Below are 18,987 nucleotides of genomic sequence, written 5' to 3'. Positions count from 1 at the left end.
CTTCTGAGTCCCCTGGACTGCAAGGAGGTCAAATCAGTCCATCCTAAAAGAAATCAATCCTGAGTGCTCATTGGAAGGACAGATACTGAAGCTGAAGGTCAAATATTTTGGCCACCTAATGCGAAAAGAAAACTCCCTGGAAAAGACCCTGATGCTGGGAAAGATTGAAGGCAAAAGGAGAAGGGGACGGCAGAGGATGAGATGGCTAGGTAGCATCACCGATGCAATGAATATGAACTTGAGCACACTCGGGGAGAGAGCAGAGGACAGGAAGGCCTGGCGTGCTATGGTCCATGGGGTCACGAAGAGTCGGACACGACTTAATGACTGAACAACAACAACAACTACATCTTGTAGTAAATTCTATAATTCATGCATTGTGTATATTATGCACAGATAATTATTTTTATCTGTCCTGAATCTTTGGTCATTCAGCTTCATTGGATGCTCTGAGTTCTAGTGTTATGAGAGTGGGTGGAAAAACTTTTCCCTATCCACTTTCTCCACACCCAACTAAAAATCCAACTAAGGGAGGACGTGATACAGGTGCATACTTTTATGAACCTGTATCACGTCCTCCCTTAGTTGGATTTTTTTCTAAGCTAAAAGCCCCAAATGTTGTAATGTCCACAGGGAACTCACTCCAGCCGCCTATCATTTTGGTTGCCCTTTTCTGCCCCCTTTCTAGCTCTACGATATCTTTTTTGAGGTACAGTGACCAGAACCGGACACAGTCTTCCAAGTGCGGTCACAGCAGAGATTTGTCTACCATCATTACGATATTGGTAGTTTTGTTTTCAATTCCTTTCCTAATTATTCCCAACATGGAATTTGCCTTTTTTTTCACACTGGGAGGACATTTCCATCTAGCGGTTCACCACAACCCCAAGCACAGATCCCATCAGTGTACATGTGAAGTTAGGATATTTAGTCCTACTGTCCATCACCTTACGTTTGCTCAATCGAGGGTGGCTGGCTAGTTGCAAAACAGTACAGGGCTCCTGCTCCTTTTAATAGTTGTGCAGAACAGGGGATTTAAGCCCATGCGAAGGTCATGTGAAGGTGCAGGAGCCCCGTGCTGGGGAATGCTGGGAATCGCAGAGCTTTCTGTCTGTCTCTGAACATAGGAGTGCATCCTTATGCTACCTCCCCATCCTCCCAAGCAGTGGAGGCTGGTGGGGCTCTGCATCTGGGCTTCGGTCAGAGCTCTAAGGGAGCAATCCAAGGGGCGGACCCCTATCTCCAAAATAGGTTCGGCACCTTGGACAGCGCCTTTAGAATTCTGACTGCCGCCCAGAGCGGATGCACAGCCCCGCTGCCATTGGAGCCACCAGCCTGCACTGCGCCCAAGGCTCTTTCCACCCACCCGCCGAGCATCACGCACGACCTCACCGGGGCTTGCCAGATCTCGCCCCGCCCCTGCCCGCCGACTCTTCCCCATTGGCTCTCTCTTGCCGCTTGCCGGAGCGCCGACCGAAGGGAGGGGTCGTGGCTCGGGCCGCTCCGCGCGGGGCCGTCAGAGGGAGGAGCCCGGCGCAGCGGCGGAGGCGGGGAAGCGCCGGTGGGCGGGTTGGGCCGGCGGCGCTGGAAACAGCATCCCTCTGCCCGGCTCTTCTTTCCCGCCCGCGATGCAGATCGGAGCGCCGTCTTCTGCGCCGTGAAGATACAGACGGTGCGCGTCCGCTCAGCGCACAGCCCCGCAGCCCAGGGCTCGGTCCAGCAAGCCCCGGGGACCTCGCGCGCTCCGTCGCCCGGCGAAGGGACGGCGGGGAAGGAGGAGCCCAGGGAAGCAGCGGCGCCTCCCTCGCCCAGGGAAGGAGCGACGCCTCCTCGGGGCCCGGCGCTCTCGCCCAGAGGAGCAGCGGCGGCGTTTCCAGATTCGCCGCAGCCCCACTCTTCCTCCTACAACATGCCGGATAAGAAGTTCTTCGAGAACCTCTCGGGAGGAGGGAAAGCCATCGGGGTCCTGACCAGCGGCGGCGATGCTCAAGGTAACTGTGCGCCCCCCCCCTCCACACACACACACACACACACACGTACGTTCCTCCGGAGGGACGAGGAGCCAGGGCTGTGCGCACCAATGGCTAGTGCAGCTGATCGCGGGGTGCCTCTAGGGGCGCTATGAGTAGCCCGGGCTGGAGGGAAGTGTGGGGTCGAAGGGTTTCCAGGTGGGTCGGATGCCGTAGGGGCAGGCATGGCTCTTTCAACATGATGGGGGAGTATCGGAAGGGATAGGGGCTCCACGTAGATCGGGGCCCCTCAGGGCGCAATTTTGCGCTTATTTGGACATAAAACAGGCCTACAGCTCTCAGCATTCCACTTGGATAGGGGCCCCTAAGGGGCCCACGTGGATAGAGCGCGATCCTCTGCATCCCTGAAGGCATAACCCTCTGCATGTTTGGACAGAACGAAGTCAGAACCGCAGCCAGCATGGGGAATGTTGGGAGCTGTAGGACTTTTTCTGTCCAAGCATGCATAGGATTGCGCCCCAAGAAATCTGAGCGTGCTGCCGCGCAAAGGAAGAAGCCACGGGGATGCATAGGTGGTGGCAGGAAGCGGGGCTGCAAGGCTTAAGGCAGGGGCGCTGGACCATCGGATGGGGCGGGGGGGGGAGACGAGGATTGCATGCGAAAGGGTTTGGATGCGGCGGGCGAGATCGAGTAAGCGGGGGAGGCTGCGCATCGTAAGGCGATTGCGTCGTCCTCTGCTGCTGCTTGTTAAGTAGCGGAACGTGGCGATAATCTTTGAAAGGAGGAGGGAAGCCGAAACGTACTCGAAGGCTTCCCTCCAGCTGAGCGGCTGAGCTGCAAGCGTGCGTGACCTGAGACACGGTGGAAATGGGCTCCCTCCCTCTCCCTTCACATTCCCAAACGTGTGACCTTTCTCCTCGAGGACCGAGCATCGCCAGAGCTCCATGGGAACTCTCATCACCCGGCTGTCTTCACCCCTCTCGGGTGGGGTGGCGGGACGGGGGGGAGGGCGAAGGCGTTCGCTCTTTGGATTGGCCGTACCATATTAGGGGTGTGTGTGTGTGTGGGGGGGTGATGGGGCGATCTGATACTGCCTGTTGCCTTGCGGTTTTGCCAGCACTGAGATCCTCCGCCTTTCCCTGCACTTTGGACACACCATCTTAAGTTGATCCTGAACGCCCAAAGGAGGTCTCCCAGGCACTCATATAGGGCTAAATAAAGACTGCAACCATAAACCCCTTGCTCCGGATCAATCCCATGTACTGAACATTGCGGGGTTTGGTCTGCGTGACAAAAGAGAAGACTGTTTCCTCAATGGCTGCTAGTCCTGATGGCTATAAGTTCCCTCCAGTGTCATAGGCAGTATGCCTATGTACACCAGTGGCTGAGGAACATGGGAGGGGTGCTGCTGTTGCAGCCATGCAACTGCATGAGTTTCCCGTGGGCAGCTGGCTGGCAACTGTGTGAACAGAATCCTGGACTAGATGTACCCTTGGTCTCATCTGGCGTGGCTCTTATGTTATGTGCAGGCACAAGATCAGTCTTTAATTTGGATTAACTACCGTACTTTGATTCTGCGTCCACACAACAGCGAATTCTATTGCACCTGCACACATGAAAGGAGCCTTCAAAAGGAGAATAAAATGGAGTTAGGGATGACCAATCAGTGCTTAAAGGGGTAATCCCATGCACGTTTAGACAGAAACAGCTGGCTGGCTGGGGAATGCTGGGAATTGTAGGACTAGTTTCTGTCTAAACGTGCGTAGGATTGCGCCGTAAGTGAATTTGACTTTGTAGCCTGTGAGTAAGAAACCGGGAAGAAGCGTGCCCGGAAATGACACACGTGTCTAATGATGGTCAGAAAGAGCGCATCCTGCATCTTGTTCATAAGGTCCCCCCCACAACTGCAGTCAGATCGGATTTCGAAGGGGTCGTCGGCTCGTGTAGCGGGGCAGGCTCCTGAGTCCTGGGCGCGTGACTCCGTCCTACCTTGGCAGCTGCCCACAGGGGCAGATCTGCCTTGGTCCTTTGCCTGCCGGTCTGTTAACACGTCTGGAACTTGCAACCAGCTCGAGTTCCATTCCAGCGCCTTCCTGCGGATTTGCGAGTGAAGGCTTGGCTTGGCTTGGCTCCCTTCGCGCTCGCCCTCGCAGCGAGGTGGATCGTTCCCAGCCTCGTCTCCTCGCCCGCACAGACGGGGTTTAAGGAAACCGGTCCGTAATCGAGAGAGCGTAGAAAAGACAGGAAATGGCCCATGTGCGCGCCGTTGTAAGGAAGCAGCGACCAGAGCCTGCCCTCGACCGCGGCACTGGGTGGGGGCACCGGCGAATCTTCCTTCCTCGGGGCGTGTAATACTGTCAGACAGCGCGTGCCTACTCAGAAGCAAGTCCCGGGGACGTTAATCGTGCTTAGGGCCACAGCCGTAGCGCGCCACGCTGCCCGGCGTTCTCAGAGTAAGGGATGTAGTCGTCGTCGGCCCCGCCTCCAGTGTGTACGTGATCCTTTGCGGGTCGCTGCGGAGTGTGCCTCGGTACGTCATGCTTGCTAGAAGCAGCGACGAGCACATCCCCTTTCGGGCGGTTTTGCTTCTCCGGGCATGAAGGAATCTCTGGATTAGGGCTTAATTCGAGGCTGGTTTTAAACCTCTTGAAACTGGTGACCCCGACACTCCCCCCAATCCTGCGTTTTAGTCCTTAATACAAGTGAAGAGAAACGGGTCTCTGGGAGTGTGCAAAGTGCAGTTTCATCCCCAGTGATGGTAGGAGCAAAGGGAAGCTTCAGAGTCTTTTGGCTTTTAAGTTGGATTCTCATGGCTGCCTGCCTGAAATCGGCCCTGCTGAACTTAGTGGCGCTCCCTTCCGAGTAAAAACCCCACTATTCTGTGATTCTGTATGATCACGCTGCTACAGCAGTGTTCCAAGCAGCTTCCCACTGGTCATAGTGTTTGTGGCAAGAAGCAGTTTCGTTCTCCACCAAGTACAGAAATCTATTAGGGCCCTTTGACATTCATCAGCCCAGCTGAGGAATGGGAGTAGGTAAAAGCCTGAGGCCACCACACTTTTCTGGTGTTGCCACTGTGCAAGGAGAATCACAGCCCAAATCCGATTCCCCTCTCCCCTAAGAAAACAACTGTAACACCCAGAGGGGCTGAGCCCTGGCACTCATTTCAACATGGCTGGGCCTTATATAATCTAAGCAGCAGCAGCTATGTGTGTGAGAAAGGAAAAAATATTTTTGCTAAGGGAGGATCCATTACAACACTTAAAACATCTTTTGAAAATTAATTCATCATCTCTAGATTGGGTTACCTTAAGGGCCAGTTGACAACTGCAGCGTTTGAAGAACCAGGAGGGAAGAAGGGGAAGTTTGCACTGCAAACACTGTGGAAGCTGGAACTTGGACCTCAGCCAACGCCTTTTTGTTTTCTTAGCTAGGAAAGGGGAGGGAGAGAAAGGCCTAAATCCAATCTAAAGACTTTGAATGTTTCTTTTGTCTGGAGGAAAATAAAGAGTGCCCCTCTGGGGGAAGAAAAAGAGGTGTGTTTGTAGGATTCTGTTTTATAAACCCACTTGCAAACGGAAGGATAATATGTAATATGGCCTTTATTAGCAACCTACAAGGAGAAGAAGCATGTAATGGTTGCCTATGAGTCATAATCTTTCAAGGTCATTAAGACAAGGTGGGGCAAGTGGGAACTCTGATGAAAAGTTGCAAACGTTGGAGGTGCCAGCTTTCCCAATTTGCTGAATGCTTAATGTGCAAAAACACAACTTGGGAGGAAAGGCCTATTTTTGTGTGTTGCATTTTGTTTTCAGAAGCCTTAATAAAAGGCTCTGAGGTCAGAAACATGTCTTGTACACATGATTGGTGGCAGACAGAAAATGGAAGGCTGTCAATTTGAAACTGAATGTCCATTGTAGTTAGTGTAGGCATTATACTGGTGTTTCAGGCCCAGGAAATGCAGTAGCTAACTCAAGTGTCACAGGAACAACTCCTATGTCAGGTTTTTCTTATTTGCTATTCCTGTGTAAGTGTAATATATATTAATTTCTCCTAGGATTTGAATTTTATGCATGTGTATGTGTCTGAACTAGACTGAAGTATACACAGATAAATATTTAGACGTTAGTTGCTGGTTTGTTTGCTTTTTAAAACCATAGGGACTAACGAGGAAGTCTCAAACACACTTCCCTAGGAGTAAATCTCACTGATTTGGGGTCTAAGGCTGCAATCCTATAAACACTTACGTGGGAATAAGACCCATTAAACACAGTGGGATTTATTTCTGAGTAAACATGCACAGGATTGCACAGTTAGGGTTGGATCCAGGCATAGATATACTTAGCATAGACCCATGACTACCTTAGGGTGCATTGATTTCAATGGGTCTACTCAAAGTACGACTGCATCCAGAACTGGACTTAGACGTCCGTGCCCAACATCTAAGCCTTAGTCTCGAGTAATGGAGCATAGGATTTGGGTTGCAAATATTTTCTAGGTAGCACAGTGCTGTACCTGCTTTTGAATAAGCATGTCTGTAAATGCAGCAATGTACTGCCTCAGAGAGGAGACAATGTCCTTATGGGATGAGGGCTGGTTGCTCCTGATCTCATCTGATCTCAGAAGCTAAGCAGGGTCAGCTCTGGTTAGTACTTGGATGGACGACCGCCTGGGAAGCAGGCTTCCTGCATTGAGCAGGGGGTTGGACGGTCTTGTGGGCCCCTTCTATCCATATGATTCTATGATGTGCAGGCATTATGACAGACATTGCAGGACAATTAGTACTTCACCAGTACATCGGAGAAGGCCTGTGTGCAGCAAAGCTGCATTGCCTGCCCTGCACCTTCTCCCATTGGGAGAGCCAGCAGCTGGAGGAGTGTTCTTCCAGCCACTGGTTCAGTCCCAAATATTTTGCCCACATGGTAGCTTCTCTACTTGTGTCCCTGCTGTTATTTTTGATTTTTGATAGGAGATAACAGTAGGTATTCCTCTAGGGGGCAGGGCTTGGAGGCCAAGCTCCACCCCTTGGAGAATCCGGGAAGGTTCTGCAAGCTGCCAGATGTTCACGTCTCCTCGATTAGGATTGCACTGCAAGCATTCCAAGTAAATTTGTTTATTATTGGAAACAATATCTTTTTAAAGGCAGGGCTGGGGAACTCTTTTTTCTATCAAGGGCCATTGACCCACAGAATTGACCACAAATCAGTTGGGAGCCACACACAAGTATTAATTATATTATAGGCTCCTAATTGTATTACAAATAGCTAAAATAATGTAATGGCTAGGAAGAGAACGCTGCTGTGTTGCCATCTCCTGAAGCTCTGGCTACTCAGGTTTGGGTCCACAGATTAACATGAACAACTCTATAACAATCCTGGAGTGGAGAGCCGGTGAAAATACACACCTGCTCCTATCAAGGAATTTAAAAAGTAATGCATACATTAATTTTTAAAATCCAACATTCTTTAATGGAATAGGTGGCACCAGCCACTGGGCTTTATGCAAGCAAGTTGTTGCTGTTTTAGTAGGATTTAGTTCTAGGTAAACTGGGTTAGGATTACTTTTTGCCAGTCTAATCCAATGCATGTTTACCCAGAATTTTTTGTTTCATTGTATTCAAATGCGGCTTGCTCCTAAGTAAGCATTGGGTGCCAAGATTTTAATTACAGGTGTGGGAAGTAGGAAAGGGCTGACCGGGGAGGGGGGGACTCTTTCAGCATGGAGATGAAAACCTTCAATTGTCACTAGGAAAAAGTGAGCATTCGCAATCCTTTTCCTGCATATCTCTCCTGCCACTTCACATAGCAGCAGAGGGTGCTTCCAGGCAGGGGGGGGCTCCTAATGCTAACAATCAGGAGACGTTGTGCAGCTATTCCATCTTTTCTTCCGTAATGGATTTTCCGTGGTTAGAAAAAAGACAGAAGAAATGGTGGGAAAACAGGGAGGGTTATGAGTGTAAGATGTCATTGTCGATTCAACCCCTGTAAAGTTCTGTGGATGGGGCAGGGTAATAACCCAATAAAAACCTTGTGTGGAAGCACCCAGAGTCAATGGATGGGGAGCAACAAACCGTCATGGCCTGCACCTTAGAACTGCTGGGCGGAGGTGGTAGATGGCGCTGGCTCAATATGGGAGGGAATGGGATAGTTGTGCTTCTGCTTGATGCAGCAACAGGTAAACCTGGTTCAATGTAACAGTGGCAAATCGTGGGTTCATTAACCCATGAGTTGCTGTGGTGCATACCCGGCATGTTTCACAGCCATATTAAACATCCAAACCCGGACACTGTAGGTTTGTCCTACAGTTGGTAGTTTTTTAAAATGTGGGTTGTTTAACCCACGATGAACCTATAGTATCTGACCTCGGATGTCACATAGCAATCCCCAGTCGGCCTGACCAAGGGTTGAACATTCAGAAATGCTGTGGAACATTACAGATTTGACGCTGTTATGTGCTACATCTGCGGGCTTCGAGCCTTCTTTCCTGGGCTCCACTCTCATTCCCGCAAGAGCTGAAGCTTCTTGACGTTCTCTGTGACTGCTCGTTTCCCATTTTGCCCGCCTTGTTGGCAGGCTAGTTGTGGTCCAGAGCTGCCAGGTATTGCTTCACTTTCTCCGAAGCGCTGCTGGGCTAGGGCTGTTTCCATTTACGCTGGCCTCAGCCCTGAGCAGACCACTTTACTTCACCACCTCAGTGGTGACAAGTCCCTGGAAATGCCCAGGGGCCAGATGAAATTAAGCAGTGGGCAACATATGGCCAATAGCCTGGAGGTTCCCCACCCTTGTTTCAAGGTTTGGACTTTCAAATACGATAACCTTCAATCATTGATTTTATAGCTTACTCATTTAAAACATATTTGTTTCACGAACAGCCATCATGGAATTCATTCCAAGCTTTTTGGGGGTGTGGGTAAAGCTATTAAGGGCCCAAGGTTTTTTAAAATCACATTAGTACACTGTCTTCCCTCCAAGGAGCTCAGGGTGATGATTATGGAGGTTATCCAGTTTTTATCCTCAGAACAACCCTTGTGATGGAAGTTAGTGACTGGCTCAAGGCCATTCATTGAGCTTCATGGCTATACAGGGCTTTGAATCCACACATCCCCAATCCAAGCCCAGCACACTATCCATTACACCACACTGGCTCCCAGCTTCTGTTTGTCCACCATTATGGGCTGTGTGCTTAAATATTGCAGTGGAGGGGGAATTTTCTTTGGAATCCGCAGACCACTAAAACCTTCTTATACCTTGACTGAAAGTCCACTGATTTTTGCAAAATCCATGAAGCATAGCAATGACCGGTATTGTCTCTTATGCCCATTCCTGCAAGCCTGGTGACTCAGCTATGAAGAACTGCTGGATTGGGCTTGACTCTCTGGGAATCACCAGCCTATGATTAGGGGCTGCCTCATCATTCGGATGAGCACCTTGGGTTTTCTACACCGTTGGGACTGTTCAGTGTTCCCATCGTCCTTGACTTTGTCCCATTATAAGCCTTGTTACATTGTCAGGGAGTTTTAACTTCTGGTGGCAGAGGTTTCTGTGTGGAAATATATTGCTGTAGTTTAGGTGCTCTAAAGCCATGTACAATATATTTAAATGCAGTCCCTTTATATGTACACCCACCTCTCCCACTTCTTGTCGTTTCTCACAGTTCAGTAGTGTCCTCTTCAATAGGCCCTCCTCATTTATTCTTTTCTCCTCTGTCTTATCTGTGAGCTATTTCATTGCATGTTGGAGATTTTTTTTACAGTATTATCCGCAATGCTGCTAAAGAGTGTAGTCTTGGGTAGCAGCCTTGAATGGACAAGAAAAAAAGCAGGGAAATGTGGTCTGTGGGCTTAGGTATCATTTTCATGCCCTAGCTATCCTCATGGGTATCCTCTGACTTCATTCCTTTTATTTAGGGCACAATCCTATGCATGTTTAGACAGAAAAATATCCTACAATTCCCAGCATTCCCCAGCCAGCAATAAAACCAGCCCAGCAAGGTGAAATTAAAGGGGACAAGTTGTTATAAAAATGGGTTGTTTTGCAACATGAGCAACTTTGCATAATTTCTCATAGCATGTCAAGATAACAAGACAGCTATGTGCAGATTCCTGTTCATTATGTGGTTTGTAGTGATACTTAGCAGTAAAATGTAGCATTTATGGTAGTGATTTTTGAGTGTTCAAAGTGCCATGTATCTCAGTACGCCTTACAATAAAATGTCCGTATTGTAGTTGGGCAGGTGGTGACAAAGGGTCAGAAAGATTGAGATAATACTGACCTGTTGAAGGCCTCCTAATGAGTTCATGAAGGTTGAGATTTGAGGTAGTGATTTTTTTTTATTCCCAGCTCAAAAAATGACTAGTGTTGTTTTTGTTTTTTTTAATGACACTATGTTACACTAGCTCTACACTGCATGGAGAAATTCTTCTCCTTTGCTGAGTGATCAGGGCTGAGTTTTTGAGTCCAGCATTTTCAGATTGATTTTTTAAATAAATATTGTTTAGTATGTCAGGGATTGACATACACTGTCATAAGTCAGGAACGCTAACATTAAAAACCTGACAAGATGGTTAATTTTGACCCATGCTATGTTTTCTTTTGGCAATGTGAAAATGTTGTTAGCGATATTGTGATATAGTGATATAGTAACTTTGGTAGAAGGATAATATTTCCAAATGCAGGATAGTCAGGTATTCACTCTTGATTTTTTCCTTTTCACTTTATCATAGGCTATACCTACATATCCATTCATATTCCAGGACATCCAAAATGAATTCAGGGTGATGAGTCTTGTTGGGACTTATTCATCTGTCCCAAATATGAAGACATCTGTGAATTTTTGTAAATTCTAATAAAAGATGGAATTGTCACCTAATTGACAAATCATAATATGGCACTCATTGAAAATGTGATTGGGCTGACCAAAGTATGTAAGTTCTGGCTTCCATCACATAGCATCCATCTAAACACTCCAAAATAAAAGGCTGAGCTTTGGCCATAAATACAAGGACAAGTTGGTCAGCACGTAAAACTAGTTTGTGTCAAAAATTCCTTAGAATTTGCTCCGAAATAATAAACTCTTGAAGGTGAAGAAAGGTAGGCAATTCACTCTTTCAAAATTGCACAATCAGTATGAGGGTAGGGAGGCACTACTTGACCTGGGTGAAGCTGATGGCCTCAGTGTACAGGTACGTGCATTTAAGCTCCACTTAAATTTTTCGTATGCAGGTATGCATAACTCTGCTGGATTATGGCCTATATCTTCTATCCTCTTGAATTTTCAGGTGTTGGCAATTATATTAGCGGATGATATGGGAGCAAGATTGTATTTATTAATGTTATATCCCACCTTTCCACCAAAAATGGTGTTCAGAGCCACTAACAATAATAAAATAGAGATAAAACAACATAGAATTAAAACATAACAAAAACAAATCAGTTAAAGACACCATGAAAACCAGAACAATAAAGAAAGAAATAGCAGCCCACCAGTTAAAAACCCCCTCAGTGGCAAATCCGCTTGTATGCCAAAGACCTGCCTGAATAAAAATGACTTTGCCTGCTAGGGGAAGGATACAAGAGAGGGGGGCAACTTAGCCTCCCTTGGCAGGAAGTTCCGTAGCCTGGGATCCCGCTCTCATGGTCCTTACCAAAATGTGCCTCTGATGTTGGTAGGACTGAGAGAAGGGCCTTCCGTGGAAATCTTAAAGCCTGGACAGAGTCATATGGGAGAATGTGGTCTTTCAGGTATCCTGGTCCAAGCCATGTAAGGCTTTATAGGTTATAACCAGCACTTGGAATTGTGCCCAGAAACACACTGGTAACCAGTGAAGCTTACATTGTAGTAAGGGAGTTTACACACTCCCTGTAACCAGCCTCAGTCGAGAAAATATGCAAGAGAAATACTAGATTACTAAATGTTACATCAGGTTAGCCTCAAAAGCTGCTGCTAAACTCTGTTGTGTGTGGCCTTACTGAGTACTATTAATGGTTGAGAACATCCATTTTTCAGAAATGATTGCATAATTACAGTTTTGTAGCTATAATCTGAATTTCTATTACAGCAGTGAAGAAGCCATAGATAATGAAGTAAACCCTTGCTTTGCATGGCCTCTCATTTGCTGCTGGAGCTGCAGTGGAAATACCATTCCTCTGTGCATTCTTATAGCCCGATTAGAACTTTCAGATTTAAATGGGAGTTGAGAATAATAACAAAAGTCATAGGTTCTGTGAGAACAAAACATTGAAGGTGTTGACTATTGATATCGGGTTGGATCCAGACTCAGGCTGAAATCCTACACACATTTACTTTGGAGTAAGCCCCTCTGAATTCATGTATACTTTATAGACATATATAGAAATACACTGCACTGTAGGTTTCATTGAAGTGAATGGTTAGCCATGATTTAATTCCCATTAATTAATCCATTTCATTAATTTTGTGGAGGTCATTAGGGATATATGGCTGAGGAAGATGCCCTAATGGTGCTTGATTTCTAAGCAGGGAAGTGCCAGAGCTCACTTCTACCTAAAGCCATACACCCTCTAGACCCAGATATATAGGATTCAGCTGCAGTTACTCAGTGGTGAGGGGCTGTACTGTAAACATGCACTGTGCACTCAGTTTTTTCCTGCAGATACTCTGCTGCTGAGTGCTGGCACCGAAAATAGGGCCTGGGCCTGGTAACTAAATAGCAAAATTGCTATAGGATGGGTCTGCAGAAAAAGCAAAATAACCCCATTAACCCAATGAAGAGCCTTGTGGCTCCTTAAAGACTATCACATTTACTGTGGCATAAGCTGTCATGACCTTCCCTTTCCTTTGTAAGAGTTGGAAGAAATATTATTATAAAAAGGATTGTGGAACAAATACATTACGGTGAGAACACTCCTGTGAAAGGCAGATTTTTGAATTCCCTTTGGGAAGCATGTTAAGCAGCTTTAATAATGACTCATGAGATTATCATAGCTGCAGGACATCTGATGGTATTTTTATTGGTGTGTACTGTCTTTGATCCAAGCAGCTTAGTTCAGGGGATACAGTGCAGGGACCTGGAAGATTTGTCTTCTGGGTATCAGGGGTAGGAACTTTCTGGTGCATTGCAAGTGCAGATGATTCCATTGGCAGATCTCCTTTATAAAAAGGGTTGGGAACCGCTGTTCTGTGTTGCCTCTTGCTTTGAAAAGCGAGAGGCTTTTTCATACTGTACCCTGACATGTGGCTGAGGAAGCAGGATTCTAGAAACCATTTCTGGTCATTTGAACACCTGTTTTATTCTGGAGCAGTGGAATTCACAGACAAAGAAAGCTGTTATTAACATAGTGAGGCAGGAGTGATGTTTGGGAATGCCACTAGACCTGAATACTTTTTCCTGAGGAAACTTTTTTCTTAAAGATCTGTCTGCAGACTTCACAGTAGGGCTGATGTCAAGGGTTCCTTGGAGGCCTCTCTCAGTCTAATCCAGTAGCCCAGTCCAGACACAGACAAAGGGATTCTTTTCAGAGCTTTATTCCTCTTTTACAACTTAACAACTCTACTGTTAGCAACTAGATATGAGCAGCAGAATACCTGTGCCCTAAGTTGGAAGAGTTGGTCCCCGTTTGAAAAGGAATTACTGGCAGACCCCTGAACTTAAGGACTAGGGAGAGTCCCTCCCCTTTTCCCTTGGATCCTCTGGGCGCAGCCGTTGTTTGCGCGCCAACCGGGCACTACGCCTCCTTTCTGCGCCCTCCATTTGGCGCCGCTCTCTGCGTCGGCGTCGCGCGTCCCTCAAGTCTGCTTCCCATGCTCTGTCACTCCCAGGACTGCTATCTAAGCTAGGAATGCTGGTGGGAGGAATCTCCGTCAGCTGTTGGCCCTGGGAAAGAGGAGCACGCTCCTCTCCCAGGAGCGACTCCTCTTCCTCAAAATCAGAACTACTCTGGGATTCTATGGGCTCAGTGTCCACCCTGACAGCTGATATAGCTGGCTCTGTTATCCATAGCATTCACCCTATTGGAAGTAGATTCCTTTGTGTTCCCTTTCTAAATCCCTACCTATCTAGCTCTGCAATGCTCATCAGTGGAACGCCACAACAAAGCCCTGGTTAGGCCTCATCTTGAGCACTGCGTCCAGTTCTGGGCGCCACACTTTAAGAAGGATGCAGACAAACTGGAGAGGGTTCAGAGGAGGGCGACAAAGATGATCAGGGGACTGGAAACAGAGCCCTATGAGGAGAGACTGAAAGAAGTGAGCATGTTTAGCCTTGAGAAGAGAAGACTGAGGGGAGATAGGATAGCACTCTTCAAGTACTTGAAAGGTTGTCACAGAGAGGAAGGCCAGAATCTCTTCTCAATCATCCCAGAGTGCAGGACCCGGAATAATGGGCTCAAGTTACAGGAAGCCAGATTCCGGCTGAACATCAGGAAAAACTTCCTGACTGTTAGAGCAATAAGAAAATGGAACCAATTACCTGGGGAGGTGGTGGGCTCTCCCACACTGGAGGCATTCAAGATGAGGCTGGACAGCCAATTGTCAGGGATGCTTTGACTTAGATTCCTGCATTGAGCAGGGGGTTGGACTCAGTGGTCTTATAGGCCCCTTCCAACCCAACTATTCTATGATTCTATTATTCTAAGTGCTGGGGGTTTCCTCACCATAAAGCTGTGTAACAATTTATAGAGCAGATACAGGGAATTCTGGTTCATTGTGGACACTGTTGTTGTTGTTTATTCGGTCAGTCGCTTCTGACTCTTCATGACTTCATGGACCAGCCCACGCCAGAGCTTCCTGTCGGCCGTCGCCACCCCCAGCTCCCCCAAGGTCGAGCCCGTCACCTCCAGAATATCATCCATCCACCTTGCCCTTGGTTGGCCCCTCTTCCTTTTGCCTTCCACTTCCCTAGCATGAGCATCTTCTCCAGAGTATCCTGTCTTCTCATGATGTGGCCAAAGTACTTCAGTTTTGCCTTTAATATCATTCCCTCAAGTGAGCAGTCTGGCTTTATTTCCTGGAGTATGGACTGGTTTGATCTTCTTGCAGTCCAAGGCACTCTCAGAATTTTCCTCCAGCACCACAGTTTAAAAGCATCTATCTTCCTTCGCTCAGCCTTCCTTATGGTCCAGCTCTCGCAGCCATAGGTTACTTCGGAGAATACCATTGCTTTAACTATGCAGACCTTTGTTGTCAGTGTGATGTCTCTGCTCTTAACTATTTTATCAAAATTTGTCATTGCTGTCCTCCCAAGAAGTAAACGTCTTCTGATTTCCTGACTGCAGTCAGCGTCTGCAGTAATCTTTGCGCCTAGAAAGACAAAGTCCTTTCTCCCTCTATTTGCCAGTTATCAATCAAGCTGGTTGCCATAATCTTGGTTTTTTTTTGAGGTTTAACTGCAACCCAGCTTTTGCACTTTCTTCTTTCACCTTCGTCATGAGGTTCCTCAGCTCCTCCTAGCTTTCAGCCATCAAAGTGCATATCTGCATATCTGAGATTGTTAATGTTTCTTCCAGCGATTTTAACTCCAGCCTTGGCTTCATCAAGCCCAGCACGTCGCATGATGTGTTCTGCGTACAGGTTGAATAGGTAGGGTGAGAGTATACAACCCTGCCATACTCTTTTCCCAATCTTAAACCAGTCCGTTGTTCCGTGGTCTGTTCTTACCGTTGCTACTTGGTCGTTATACAGATTCCTCAGGAGGCAGACAAGATGACTTGGTATCCTCATACCACCAAGAACTTGCCACAGTTTGTTATAATCCACACAGTCAAAGGCTTTAGAATAGTCAATAAAACAGAAATAGATGTTTTTCTGAAACTCCCTGGCTTTCTCCATTATCCAGCGGATATTGGCAATTTGGTCTCTAGTTCCTCTGCCTTTTCTAAACCCAGCTTGTACATCTGGCAATTCTCATTCCATGAATTGCTGGAGTCTACCTTGCAAGATCTTGAGCATTACCTTACTGGCATGTGAAATAAGTGCCACTGTTCGATAGTTTGAACATTCTTTGGTGCTTCCCTTTTTTTGGTATGGGGATATATGTGGATTTTTTCCAATCTGTTGGCCATTCTTGTGTTTTCCAAATTTGCTGGCATATGGCATGCATCACCTTGACAGCATCATCTTGCAAGATTTTAAACAGTTCAGCTGGGATACTGTCATCTCCTTGTTATTAGCAATGCTTCTTAAGGCCCATTCAACCTCACTCTTCTGGATGTCTGGCTCTAGCTCATTGACCACACCGTCAAATCTATCCCCGATATTATTATCCTTCCTATACAGATCTTCCGTATATTCTTGCCACCTTTTCTTGATCTCTTCTGCTTCTGTTAGGTCCTTGCCATCTTTGTTTTTGGTCATACCCATTTTTGCCTGGAATTTACCACTGATGTTTCTAATTTTCTGGAAGAGGTCTCTTGTCCTTCCTATTCTCTTATCTCCGTCTGCTTCCGCGCATTGCTTATTTAAAAATAATTCCTTATCTCTTCTGGCTAACCTCTGGAATTTTGCATTTAATTGGGCATATCTCCCCCTATCACTGTTGCCTTTTGCTTTCCTTCTTTTTTGGGCTGCTTCCAGTGTCTCAGCAGACAGCCATCTTGCCTCCTTGGTTTTCTTTTTCTTTGGGACGTTCTTTGTTGCCGCCTCCTGAACAATGTTGCGAACTTCTGTCCATAGTTCTTCTGGGACCCTATCTACTAAATCTAGTCCCTTCAATCTATTCTTCACCTCCACTGCATATGCATTAGGAATATTAGTGAGCTCATATCTAACTGATCTGTGGGTCTTCCCTATTCTCTTTAGTCTGATTCTAAATTGTCCAATAAGAAGTTTGTGATCTGAACTACAATCAGCTCCAGGTCTTGTTTTTACCGACTGCATAGATGTCCGCCACCTTTGGCTACAAAGGATGTAGTCAATCTGATTTCGGTTTCGACCATCTGGTTATCATATTTCCTCTCATTCACTCTTAAGGTAGGATTACTTTCTATGGAATTTGCAGCCAAGACCACTTAAGCCAAAATTCTGCAAGGCTCTGAAGTGCATAGTGGTTTCCCCCAGCTCTTCTGTAAGTTGGGGAATCTCAGTATGCACATGGTACCACAACATGCAGAAAAGGGCAACTAAAATGATCAAGGGGCTGTAGCAACTCCCCTGCGAGGAAGGATTACAACATCTGGGATTGTTTAGCTTAGAAAGAGGCAAGTAAGGGGAGGCATGATAGAGGTGTACAAAATTATGCATGGTGCGGAGAAAGTGGATTTTTCTCCCTCTCTCATAATACTAGAACCAGGGTCATCCCATGATTGGTGGGAGTTTCAGGACAGATAAAAGGAAGTACTTCTTCACAAAGCACATAGTTAAACTATAGAATTTTCAACCACAAGATGTAGTGATGGCCAGCAATTTGGATGGCTTTAAAAGGTGATTAAACAAATTATTGGAGGAGATGGCTTTTGTTGGCTACTGGTCTTGATGGCTATATGATACCTCTAATATCAGAGGCAGGATGCTTTTGTATGCCAGTTGCTGGGGAACGTGGGCAGGAGGGTGCAGTTGCACTCATGTCCTACTTGTGGGTTTCCCATGGGCAGCTGGTTGGCTGCTGTATGAACAGAATGCTAGACTAGATGGACCTTGGTCTGATCCACTATGGCTCGTCTTACATTTTTTACTCTATAATCTGTTAAAGATAATGGGACAGTATGGAGGGACTCCCATCTCTCTCTTTCCAGTGTAGCCTTCCTTCCTCCCAGGACCTCAGGGTGGTGTACACAGGGATTTACCAATGTTATCATCACAACTGTAGGTCAAAGTACTTCAGATTCGGTGAGGATTTCAACCCAGGATTCCTTTGTATTTCTGTCCATGCTGGTGCCATGCAGGCAGCAATAGTGTGATAGTGTCTTCTTGGACATTCTGACTGGGATTTTCTATTAAGACACAGCAGTTGTTCAATCATGCCTTGATGCCATGTGGATTACAGGAGAAGATGGCGTATAGGTTTCTGGTTAATCTGCACACAGCCTAATGAACAGTGCATTGTTTCAAACATTTATTAGTGTCAATGTAATTATGGCAACAAAGCATATTCTAGTGTACACTGTCCTTTTGTTGGGCGCAATCTGTTTTCTGTTATGTTTTTCTTCATAAAGAATTACAGTTTACTCATTGTCAAAGACTCTTCAAGTTAATATTTGGTAACCGTGGTAACTTTGTCTCTGTATTTCCCCCTTCCAGGTATGAATGCAGCTGTCCGTGCAGTAGTACGTATGGGAATCTATGTTGAAGCAAAAGTATATTTTATCTACGAGGTTGGTGTTCACGTTTATTATATGCATGCTCCTCTGCTAAACCTTTATACTATGCCACAGCAGTTCCCAAAGAGAGAGACCCTCCTAGCAAAGTGTAGAATGATAGGAGAAGATGTGGGGACAAACTAGGAAATATTCCCATTGCCTTTCTGTCCTACAGCACTACATGCTTGAATGAAAGTATAAAGATCAGCAAGATGTGGCAACTGGGAAAGGAGGGACAAGAAACAGAGAGGAGATTATTTCCTCTTCCCCTCCCCCATGTCAGGGTCTCCCCATCATTCCTCTCAAGAGGAAGATCAGTGTCCCTTGACATTGTCCTTTGTTGTCCCCAGCTCAACTGACTTCCACCATTGAGCCCATTGCGTGTGTATGTTTGAGGGGAGGGGTGCCTTGGGCTGTGGCCACAGCAGGCCACACTCCTACCTTCAGCCTAGGGCACTGGGGCCCCTAATAATAATTTTGAGGGCAGGTATTTGGGGGCAGAGCATAGAACTGAACTTACCCCCAAAGCCATCGCAGAACTGAGAGGAGGGGAGCATATGCTTACCAGGGTGTCATAGCCATGGGGGTGGGGGGATCATTCTGACTTCCTAATTTTCTTCAAAGATGGATAATCTCTAATGCTTGTAGAAATCCTCTCTTGTCATTCCTGAATCCCACTTTGCTATCTGCACAGACTGGTCAGGCTTTGAAATAAAATATAGGCAAGTATAGACTCTCAGAACATGTTG

At 46.7% G+C, this 18,987-nt stretch overlaps 1 protein-coding gene across 3 annotated transcripts in view; it reads left to right on the top strand.

Annotated features, from left to right (window-relative positions):
- Positions 1-1,540: 1,540 nt before the first annotated feature.
- PFKP (phosphofructokinase, platelet) overlaps positions 1,541-18,987 on the top strand; it is an 80,685-nt gene continuing 63,238 nt past the window's right edge. For all 3 annotated transcript variants that reach the window (XM_084859230.1, XM_084859229.1, XM_084859231.1), the window contains exons 1-2: positions 1,541-1,991; positions 18,180-18,253. In XM_084859230.1, coding sequence (XP_084715356.1) covers positions 1,910-1,991; positions 18,180-18,253 — 156 coding nt within the window. In that variant the 5' untranslated portion in view covers positions 1,541-1,909. The remainder of the gene's footprint in view (positions 1,992-18,179; positions 18,254-18,987) is intronic.

This window comes from Heloderma suspectum, chromosome 5 (assembly GCF_057233095.1).
Source record: "Heloderma suspectum isolate Gila_16-S chromosome 5, 16-S_ref, whole genome shotgun sequence".
In the NCBI taxonomy this organism is placed as follows: Eukaryota; Metazoa; Chordata; class Lepidosauria; order Squamata; family Helodermatidae; genus Heloderma; species Heloderma suspectum.
Note: the sequence above shows the minus strand (reverse complement) of the source record. Positions and strands in the feature narration are given on the sequence as shown.